This window comes from Microplitis demolitor, chromosome 9 (genome assembly GCF_026212275.2).
Source record: "Microplitis demolitor isolate Queensland-Clemson2020A chromosome 9, iyMicDemo2.1a, whole genome shotgun sequence".
NCBI classification, from domain to species: Eukaryota; Metazoa; Arthropoda; class Insecta; order Hymenoptera; family Braconidae; genus Microplitis; species Microplitis demolitor.
In genome coordinates this window covers 4,724,735-4,736,404 of record NC_068553.1, presented here as the reverse complement: position 1 = coordinate 4,736,404, position 11,670 = coordinate 4,724,735, and the positions used below count along the sequence as shown (strand labels likewise).

General features: G+C 30.8%; 1 protein-coding gene and 1 long non-coding RNA gene across 2 annotated transcripts; both read left to right on the top strand.

The window, feature by feature from the left end:
- The first annotated feature begins 1,261 nt into the window (after nt 1-1,261).
- On the top strand, nt 1,262-2,055 carry LOC128668629 (uncharacterized). Its single transcript, XR_008404279.1, has 3 exons — nt 1,262-1,642; nt 1,775-1,880; nt 1,944-2,055. It is a non-coding gene; the product is annotated as an uncharacterized LOC128668629 (long non-coding RNA).
- A 3,341-nt stretch (nt 2,056-5,396) lies between these two features.
- LOC128668607 (DNA repair protein RAD52 homolog) lies at nt 5,397-5,931 on the top strand. The gene is made up of 2 exons (XM_053741916.1): nt 5,397-5,628; nt 5,723-5,931. Exons 1-2 carry the CDS (start codon nt 5,529-5,531, stop codon nt 5,884-5,886), a joined length of 264 nt encoding a protein of 87 aa, XP_053597891.1. The 5' UTR covers nt 5,397-5,528; the 3' UTR covers nt 5,887-5,931.
- The last annotated feature ends 5,739 nt before the right edge of the window (nt 5,932-11,670 follow it).

Genomic DNA, 11,670 nt, shown 5'->3' with positions numbered 1-11,670 from the left:
CACAAATTCTTAGAATTATATTCCCCTACACCCCTTTATGCGGGTTCATAACGAGACTCGACTGTATTGGATTTAATGATTATAAAAAAATTGTCACGATATATTGTCAGGTATTTTCTTCCTACCTTAGCTTGATTTTCATTTAGATATGTTTTGCTCTTTTTTTTTTTTTTAATGATACAAAAGTTAGCCTACATCTAATATTTTTTTAACTTTTTTTTAAATAATAAATCATTAAAGAAAAATTATTTCTAAAAATTATACATGAAGAAAATAAAAAAAACTCAATATGCAATTTTTTGAAAAAAATGACAGTTTACCTTGTATGATTTATTTTGACACACAAGTGATTATTTTTTCTTTATTCAGAAAATAATTATAGAAAAAAAGATATGAGGATGAACTTACTAGTCAGCAAATTTTTAAAATTTTCTGGCTAATTCCAATTTCACTGTACACAAAAACTATCAAATTGTGTAAACAATTTTTAAAAAATTTTCTAATTAAATTTTTTTTATTGCTTTCTTTTATGATAACGGATTGGTTGAGTTCTTAAAAAAATTCATGCATGTCTGTTAGGATCATCCTCATGCGACAAAATTTTTTTTATTAAACAATTGTTGGATATTATTGTTTTATATTACACGCTACACTACTGTTTCTATTTTATTTAAAAATGTAGCGTATGGAGGTGCATCTTATGACCTATTAACAAACAATTTAGCTGTAACCAATTTATCTTCGTCGTGTGATTTTAATGATTATGAGGTATATTTTCAACCTTTTATTAAAAATATTTTTTATCCGGTCATTATTCGTTCTTAAATGACAAATTTGCAAATAATTAAAGCATTAATTAATGAACAACTATTTTCTTTATTTTACAGATTGATTTATTTGGTAACTCGAAACTAAGTCAAAGTCAGTGGTGCCTTAAGAATCCTGAGAATCCTGATCCCAGTGAAAGTATGCTTTATTTCTGCATATGCGGCAAAATGTATATTTCTAAGAGATGGTCCTAATTATTATAAGTTATTATTATTTACTTTTTAATATTTATTATATTATTATATATAATCATAATTAATGTCTTTTCCTACAAATATACAACATATTGTACTATGACAATAACTTTTTAAATTAAATGTTTTGTTATAACAATTATAGCAAATTGAATCATTTATTTATCCTTTATAGACTCACTGAATTTTTTATGATGAATAATTTTTAAATTAGATAAATAGTTATAAATCTAGTTAACACTAAATTGTCAACTAGTGTACAGTCAACTATGCTCGAATCAATGATTTCAAATTAATTAATTATACATTAAAAATGTAATTGTTCATAAATCTTTATAATAGTCACATCTATATCTATATCTATACTAATATATAAATCTATAGGCTCTGTCTGTACATGGTGATTTTATTTCGAATTATGCGTCAAATATCATTTTTATGACCTACTCATACTGTATCTACCTTTTTTAGAATTTTCGTCTGTCTGTCTCTCTGTCGGTTTGTACCTTTATAACTAATCAACCACTTATCTGATTGAGATGAAATTTTTTATACATATACAAGATGCTGTCACTTAAAATATAGGCTACTTTTTAAATCAATTATAAATCAGAATTCGGGTATATAAATTATTTTTCTAAAAGTATAAGAAAAAAACAGTTAAATTACAGCCATCAATTGTTTTTATTCCATTAGCGTCAATTGTTTTTATATAACGCGTATCAATTGTTTTTTATATTTTTTTTTTTTAGATTAGATTTTGTTTCATTTATCAATTGTTTCTGTCAATTGAATCGTCTATCACATTTCATTAAGCAGTCAAAATAAGAGTGTCTAATCTGACTTATTTGTAACTAAGTAAGAATGTAAATCTATTTAATTTATTACTTGAATTTTTCTAATTTATTGTATGATATATAGGATTAAAAAGACAAAATTACGTATCTTACGCAATATGTAAAATAAATGAAGATCATAACCTATAAATAATCATTTATATTATTTATAAACAATTTTTGTGCATTAACTTATATAAAAAATTGGATTCAAAAGATAAATATAAGTACTTGATTTCACTTAGTTATCTATAGTAATTTTTATTTTTGTATGCTAAGGTAACCAAGATTGACCAATTCAATATAACTTATCGTAATTAATAATTTTATATTTTAGATATGTATCGTTATTATTCGTTATATTTTCATTAAAAATGCCTAAAAAACGAAAATCAAACTTGAGTTCATCATCAGCCAAAGCAAGAAGCAACAAACTTCTTCGCCTATCTGAAACTCAATGTGAACGAGACGAGAGACTGAAAATTCAGAAAGAAAGGAAAAGTAATTTACGAGCTAATGAAACACCAGAACAATCTGAAATTCGCCTTGCTTCTGATAGAATGCAACATGCTAATAAGAGGAAAGTCGAATCAGAGATAGCTTATGAAAGAAGATTGGCGGATGATCGTGCACGCCACCTTATTACATATCATAATGCATCTGATGAACGACGTATCCACCGATTATCACGTGATCGTCAACAGCACACTATTGCACGCAATAACGAATCAGATGAACATCGTAATCAGAGATTGACTCACGATCGTGAACACCATACTTTATCTCGCTCACAGGAATCTATATTTGATCGTGAAACTCGCCTAATGATCGACCGAGAACATCACGCTCTTCAGCGACGATCAGAATCTGCATTCAAACGCGATGAAAGTAGAGCTGCAGCTAGAAATAGCAAATTTTGAATAGCATAGACACGTTAGAAGGGGGAATGTTTTTTATTGATGCACCTGGGGGCACAGGAAAAACGTTTTTAATAAATTTGATATTATCTAAAGTTAGAGGTAGTGGTAAAATTGCGCTTGCAGTAGCATCTTCAGGTATCTCAGCAACCCTTTTACCTGGTGGTAAAACGGCCCATTCCATGTTCAAAATACCGATAGACATTGACAGATATGAATCACCAGTTTGTAATATCTCTAGGAATAGTGATAAAGCAAAAGTGATGAGAGATGCATGCTTAATAGTCTGGGATGAATGCACGATGGCCAACAAGAAAGCAATAGAAGCTGTTGACAGAACACTACAAGACTTACGAAACAATACAAAAAGAATGGGGGGCATAACTTTTTTATTTTCCGGTGATTTTCGTCAGACTTTACCGGTAATTACTAGAGGTACAAGAGCTGATGAAGTGAATGCATCTCTTAAACGATCTTATCTATGGAATAATATTAAAAAACTATCACTAACTGTAAACATGCGAGTCCATCAAGGAGGTGATCCAATTTCTCAAAAATTTTCTAATTTATTGTTGGATGTAGGGGGTGGAAATATAAACGATGAAAATGAAGAAGTATCTCTGCCTGATGAATTATGTTCAATAGTACCATCTATAGAAGATTTGATAGAAAAAGTATATCCAGGTATAAGAGATATTAAAAATAAAGAGGACTCGTGGTTATCAGAGAGAGCTATTTTATGTCCTAAAAATGAAATGGTAGTCCGTATTAATAATACTATGATAGATAAGTTTGATGCAAATGAGATGGTTTATGCATCAATCAATACCACGATTAATCCAGATGACGCAACAAACTATACTGTTGACTTCTTAAATTCAATAAGTGTACCAGGACTTCCATCGCATACAATTAAATTAAAAATTGGCGCTCCTATAATTTTATTGAGAAATTTAAATCCACCTCAACTTTGTAATGGTACAAGATTACGAGTCACAAAATTACAAAAGAATGTTATAGAAGCTACTATATTAACTGGATCAGGAAAGGGTGAAAGTGTATTCATTCCTCGCATACCTCTTATACCTAATAATTTTCCATTCGAATTCAAACGCATTCAATTTCCTGTCAGTCTTTCTTTTACAATGACAATAAACAAAGCTCAAGGACAAACGATGAGCATTACTGGAGTAGATCTTCGAACTCCCTGTTTTTCACATGGACAACTATATGTATCATTATCAAGAGTAAGATCAAATAAAAATGTATATGTTTGTGTCAATGGAGAAAAAACCCGTAATGTAGTCTATACTAAAGTACTGAATTAATAAATTAATATTTGAAAAATATAAACTTCGATATAATATTATTTATAAGTAACACAACTCATATAAACATATATGTATGCATAACTTACATAAATACATATGTATGTATTTATATAATCATAAATTTATATGTATAAAGTATAATTAAAATATTAAAATATTTATATTATTTTATTTTCATTGATTATTTTTTTTATTGTTTTCGTACAATCCACATCATTATTAAAATAGAAATAATTAAATATATGTATTAATTTTCTAAGTTAAATTAAACTCATAAATAACTGTAAACAATACAAGTATCTACCTGATATAATTTAAGATAAAAATTATTCATCTTCCTCAGTCTCAACAATAATTTGAAAATTGCTTAACGGCTGACGGAAATCATTTGTATGTAAATAAATGGGTGTTATTTCAACATTTGCTAATTTGTCGACTTCAAAATTGAAATGAGACAGAGGATAAATGTCTAAATTAAAATCAATTCTGAATGTTGCATATGCATCTTTGATTTTGAGAACCTTTATCAACATAAAAAAGTTAACTATTATTAATTTGCAAAATATTAGATACATACTATTTTATTAATTATTTACTTGATTCAAAGAAATCTTATTTTCTATTTCAGACGGTCGATCGTTAACTATTATTTGATAGTTATTATTATAACCTTCGTTGATAATAAAGATGAATTTATTTTTTCCATTTATTATTTTTGACCCAACAATCATTGAAACGTACCCGGTAAAACTAAAATTTATAAAGTTTATATTATTTTATTGCTATTATCATTTTTATAACTATACGTAGATATTTTATTTATAATCAATTTTTATTGACCAATCAAACAAATATTTTTAGTTGTGTAAATGAGAATTGACTAAAAAAAAAAAAAAAAAAAAAAAAGCGAAAACTAAAATGTAAAATATATATATATATATATATATATATATATATATATATATATATATATTTATCAATATATATATATATATACATGTAAAATATACATCATAATATAAACATAAATTTTATTATTGTATATATATGGTTACCTTCTCTTTTTTCTAGGATAAATAATTCCATAAGGATCGGTTTTAGAAAAATCAATATTATATTGCTTCATCATTTTGTTTTAAATAAATTAGTTTTTAAATTTAAATTTTATTTTATAAGATTTTATTCATTTATTATAATTATTTCCAGATGCACAAAATTATTTTGTTAATTCTTTTATGTATGATAGACGTTATGAAAATATAATTTAGTAAATAAACAGTTTTTTTTTTAATTACTTTAATTAGCTAACTTCACGTTTTCATAAAATTTATTTATCACATTTCAATTATTTTTATTTACTAATTCATATAGTATTATCAACATAAAATATTGGTTCAATATAATAATTTTGAACTGAAAAAAATGGCGGTAAATCACTATGACTTAGAATTTTTATTGGAACAAGCAAATAAATTATTCAGTAGAGATAATTGGGCTCATGAAATAATTGATCAAACAATTGGTAATATTTTGCTTTTGAAATAACTGTAATTGATAGTTTTTTTTATTCATCTAAAAATTATTTATAAATTAAAATTTTTTAATTTATTATTTAGATTTTGTAAATGAAAATAATAAAATTGTTTATGTTGGGTGTTCGACGGTGGTAAGAGTTCTTCTCAAATCTGGAAGATTTCATGAAAATGTAGGGTTTCATGAAGGCGTGTCTGAGTCCACTGGGAAAGCTTTCGAGGATGCGAGAAAAGTTGCTATCATTTAAAATATTATTTGTAATCTTAAATATTATTATAATAACTACTCTATTAACTACTAATTTTTAAATAATAGATATCATACACGGATGCCCTATATAGGACATTACTATCATTCGAATTTGGCGAACTGATAATTAAAATTGAAGAAAAAAAAAAAAGATTAGAAAAACAAAAAAAATTAAAAAATGATTGGATAAAAAAAAGTAATAATATATTGATAAAATAATAAGAACTAATCCTGATTAAACAAAGCGATTTACTCAATAATAAATATGTATCTATATAGCATTAAGATTAAATCGTTTTGAATTATTTTGAATCGTTTCTTTTAATCAGGGAATTAATTAATCGCTATCATAATATAAACATTTGATATTTAATATAGATATGGTGGAAGCTACAGTTAGTAATAAAATCTTAGAGGAAATGGAAAAAGATTCGATGACAGAAGTTTAATTAAAAAATAATTGATTTAATAAGAATTACGTTATGTGATAATTAATTGTTCATAAAAATATTTTAATTGCTATTGACATGATTTTAGTATAATTATAATAATGAGACTGACTATGATGATTATAGGAAACATAATACTTGAAAATGAATCGAAATAAGCTCAAAGAACATAAAATAACATACACATACATACATATGTATATATATATATATATATATATATATATATATATATATATATATATATTTACTTGAATTATTTAGTAAATCTTATTATAATAGTAATATATGTATTGTAGAACTTACGTGTGCGAAGCCACGGGTAGCGGCTAGTATATATATATTTGTTTATAAGTATGAAAAGATTCATGTATTAAGATAGAAAAATGCATTATGTATTTATTAATAATTCGTATAAATATATTATTTTTTACAATCAGTTAATTTTAATTCTTACTTTTCAAATTACAGAAGCTTATTGTAATTATTAATTGCAATCATTCCTAAGCAGGTTTTGTACTATTCCGTATTTGCGATGTATATTTTACTAAAGAGTATAGTAAATGTTCCAATATTCGTACTTTAAAAATTACTAAAGGATTTACAATTATTCCTAAGCAGGTTTTGTACTATTCCATATTTGGGATGTATATTTTACTAAACAGTATAGTAAATATTCCAATATTCGTACTTTTAAAATTACTAAACGACTTACAATTATTACTAATGAGGTTTTATACTATTTCATATTTGAGATGTATATTTTACTAAGCAGTATAGTAAATATTCCTTTATCCGTATTGTAAAAATTACTAACCACGATAAGTAAAATATACTAATGTGATTAATAATATTTCCTATATTTTCAATAGCGGTTCAACATAACAATCTAAATATAGTAATTTTTACCCATATTTTTTAGTAAATATTACTATATTTTTAACTTCCCGCTAAGAAAATCGACGATTTTCAAAAATTTCGGGAAGTTATTATTTTCACCCCGATTTTTGAAAATCGAGTTTTCATCAGATGTCGACGTTTTGAGGTCCTAGGAAGCTATTTTGACTATTTTCAGAATGATGTCCGAGTGTGCGTATGTATGTGTATGTATGTGAACTCTTTGTAACTTTTTAACTAATGAATCGATTCGGATGGTTGAGGTGGCTATCGAAAGAGCTTGTTGGCCGTCAACTTTGCTGAAAATTTCAGATCATTTGATCGAATAGACTCAAAAATATTTGCGAACTACGAAAAAAAAAAAATTTTTTTTTTAGTTTTTTATTGATTTCTCAGAAACGACTCATACGATGGACTTCAAAATCTAATCAGCTCTAGTACTCAATAAAACGCGTCGATTGCCACCTCAAACATCAAAATCGGATAATTCGTTCGAGAGTTATTGCGGGAGAAAGAAATGGTGAAAAACGGTTTTTTCTAAATATTTTTGAAACGACTGACGCGATCGATTTCAAATTTTAATCAGCTCTAGAATTCAATAAAACACGCCGATTGCCGCCTTAGGCATCTCAATCGGTGAATTTGTTCGAGAGATATCGCGGGAGAAAGAAATGGTGGATAATGGTTTTTTCCAAATATTTTCGAAATGACTGACCCGATTAATTCCACATTTTTTTTTTTAGTATTTTGAAAGTATTTCAAAAACGACTTGATCAATCAATTCAAAAATCTGATCAGTTATAGAACTCAATAAAACATGTCGATTGTCGCCTTGAAAGTCTTAATCGGTTTATTCGTTCGAGAGATATCGTTTGAGAAAAAATCGTAAAAAACGTTTTCTTTCGAAAACAAAGGCATACAAAAATATTTTCGAGATCGAAGAGAAAATGTATCTACAACAATTTTCTGAGCTCAAGGAGCTCGAAATAGGCGGGAAGTTTTGGGGCTGGCCCGCAGGGTCAACCGACAGACCGATTTTTTTCTCCGTGTACTTGCGACAATTACTACCTGCTTTGATATATATATATATATATTGGGGCGCTTCGTTTCCAGCAAAAGTATTTTATTTTGTCGCTTATCAAGCAAAACATTGTTTTTTATGCTAAAACAAAAATTCCTGCCAAGTTTGAGCTCTTAATTCCAATCCTAAGTACTTTCTATTTGATTTCAAAGATTTCCTATTTAAAATACACGTGAATTAAATTACTTTTTTTTTAACTTTCTAATACTCAGCTGCGTTTCATGATATCGACGCGGTTTTGGTCGCAAATTGTAAGGCATTTAGTGTTCTTCAAAAGTGCCCATAGTAACTTAGCTGTAATTCCAGCTGTTTTACTGATGTCCGCTGAGGAAGTCATTTTTCGTATCAAATTAACCTTTATCAGTGAAAGAGTTGGAATTGCAGCTAAGTTACTATGGGCACTTTTGAAGAACACTGAATGCCTTACAATTTGCGGACAAAACCGCGTCGATATCATGAAACGCAGCTGAGTATTAGAAAGTTAAAAAAAAGTAATTTAATTTACGTGTATTTTAAATGGGATATCTTTGAAATCAAATGGAAAGTACTTAGGATTGGAATTAAGAGCTCAAACTTGGCAGGAATTTTTGTTTTAGCATAAAAACAATATTTTGCTTGATGAGCAACAAAAAAAACATTTTCGCCGGAAACGAAGCACCCTAATATATATATATATATATATATATATATATATATATATCATAACGGTGACCTTTGGCTACTTCGTGTCCAATAACCACGAACCACAGTTACAAAAATTCCCGGTTAATTAATTAATTATTAATTATGGATATAGATTTTATTATTTTATTTCTGGTTCTGAATGCGGGAAATAAATCTCAGAGGTGGGTCGACTCGCTTTGACCGGACACGCGGCTGAAATTAACTTATTCTAAAGAACGCTGGTGATAAAAGAAATTTATTTAAGGCGTAATTTAATTATCATGTACAACTAATTTTATTTAACCAAAGCCCAAATATGTACAGAATTTTCCCCTTTCTTATAATCAATAAATGTCCAGCGACAGCAAATAAATATATTTATCCGTAGTTATTTAATAGACACGGGGTAATAAATTAAATAATTATTCAAGTAGAATATTACGTTGAAGAGAGAGAGTGTATGGTTTATATATATAGAATTTTAATTGTAAATCTTATCTGGATTTATATATCGACGACGTACAGGCGGGATCGGACGACGCTGCATCGTGGACCTCCTCTCTGAATCCTGACTGTTGTATTGGACTTGATGTTGGGTGCACTCACAATCACTTAACTAATAGTTTAATTAAATTTGGTTTTATAAACCAGTTAAATAAAATAAGACAAATTTAAGATTTATAATTTCCACAAAGTAAATTGGGTGAATACAATAACGAGGCTGTCGTTGTTAGAGCTTCGACTTCCATGTCCATCCCGATTTGACTCTCTCAGGTCCCAACCTATGATGACCCCTACTTAATTATGCGCAAAGGACCGATTAACGGTCACCTGCTGCGCGAGATCATCCCCTGTGGTCTAGCTTCTAACTCAGCCAAACTCAGCAATCAGATTGTAACGAGAGAGAGAGAGAAAGACCAAAAGCAACAAAGACAGCGAGAGAGCCGCAGTCTCACGTCGTATACCAACGCTACCCGGTTACACTCCCCGTCGCCAGACTTGAGATTGGGGCTCGGAAGCTGAAAAGACTAAATAACGTTTACAGAGGGTTGGGTTTGAAAGAAACTATTTTATTAAAAAATTATATAATTGAATAACGAATAGATAAATATTTCCTCTTGTCTACTCTTCGTCAGGCAGAGTGGGCGCAGCGGGGTCGACAACCACCTTCTCATCAATGACGAGAGTGTCGGAGTCGTCTGAGGAATCCTCGAGCTGCTCGTCGACTTCTACACCAGCTAAGGCCAAGGGATCCTCCTCACGATCCAGTTCAGGAGAAACGACCTCTTCCATCGGTTCGACGTAAACCACCTCCGGGACAGCCACAGGTGCCACCAACTTTTCGACCTCTGGATCGACTTCATCTGGAGTCTGCATTAAATCCCAGCGGGTCTGTTTCTGAGCTCGAACAACGGCTGCTGAAGAACTTGGGCGAGCAGGAGGGGTATAACCTGGCTCGACAAATCTAGCCACTGAGGGACGGCCTGTTTGCTCCACTGCTCGGGCAAGTGTACAATGTTTCGCCCAACGCATTGGACTGCCTGGTCGGGGTTCCATGGCGACCACAATGTGGCATGGCAATAACTCCTTGGCTGAAGTAGCCGGAACAACTGGAGCAGGTGGTGGCGGAAGGTCTGGCCTAGGTGTGCGGACACGACGAGATGGCGGGGCTGGCAACCCCAGACGGGCAGCTTGGGCCAAATATGCGTTTTTGCGCTCCCTGCGCATCCAGGTGCGGCAATGCGTCTCGTCACGGAACCTCCCCGGCTCCTGAGCCATACGCTCTCGGACTCGACGGTCTCGCTCTTCTCTCTGAAACAAAATTAAACCGCTTTTGATAACCGAGGGCTGCGCCTGGGCAATTTTAAATCTGGAACATAGTGATTGCCCAAAATTTTTCCAGCCTCTGATTTTAACTCTACGACCAAAGGACTAATGATTTTATTAACAATGGCTGGTCCTAAAAATTTACTAGCCAAACTAGACGAGTATTGATCGGCTTTCTTACTCAATTTCCGATTTGGGTAATATACCGTATCACCCACTTGCAGTTTAGGTGGCTCTTTAAGTCCCTTATCGTGATATACGGCTTGCTTCTCACTTTCTTTTCGCATTACTTCTTCAATTTTATGCCGTAATTGATCAAGGCGACTAACTCGAGTACGCCACGCAGTATCATCGAGATCCAAGTCATCTATTTCGAGTCCAGTAATTTTACCCGAAAGCCGTGGTTCTTTGCCATGAACCAAGTAGTATGGTGACATGTGCAGTGAGGCATGATAACTACTATTGTAAGCAAGTTGGAATTCGCCTAAGTGCTCATCCCACGACGTCTGGTCTTTCGAAATAAATGCTCGAATCATTGGTTTAAGAGTACGGTTAATTCTTTCAACTGGATTACTCTGTGGATGCGTGATCGCGGTGGGTACTGATTTTACTCCCGTTTCTTTTAAATACTCTTTAATCTCGTGATTAATAAATTCTTTACCATTATCCGTGATTAAAAACAGAGGATATCCCCAGCGTGAGAAAACACGGCGTAAACTCTTTTTAACATTTAATCCGGTCTGTTTACGAAGTCTAAAGACCTCAATAAAACGCGTGTATAGGTCTTGTACAATTAAAACGTATTGATAACCGGCTTTAGATCGCGGAAATGGGCCAGTCACATCGGCCGCGACTATGGCCCAAG

Coding starts and splice junctions, on each gene's coding strand:
- LOC128668607 (XM_053741916.1), top strand. CDS start 5,529: ATGGCGGTAAATCACTATGACTTAGAATTTTTATTGGAACAAGCAAAT. Junction 5,629..5,722: donor AATAATTGATCAAACAATTG/GTAATATTTTGC, acceptor TTTATTATTTAG/ATTTTGTAAATGAAAATAAT.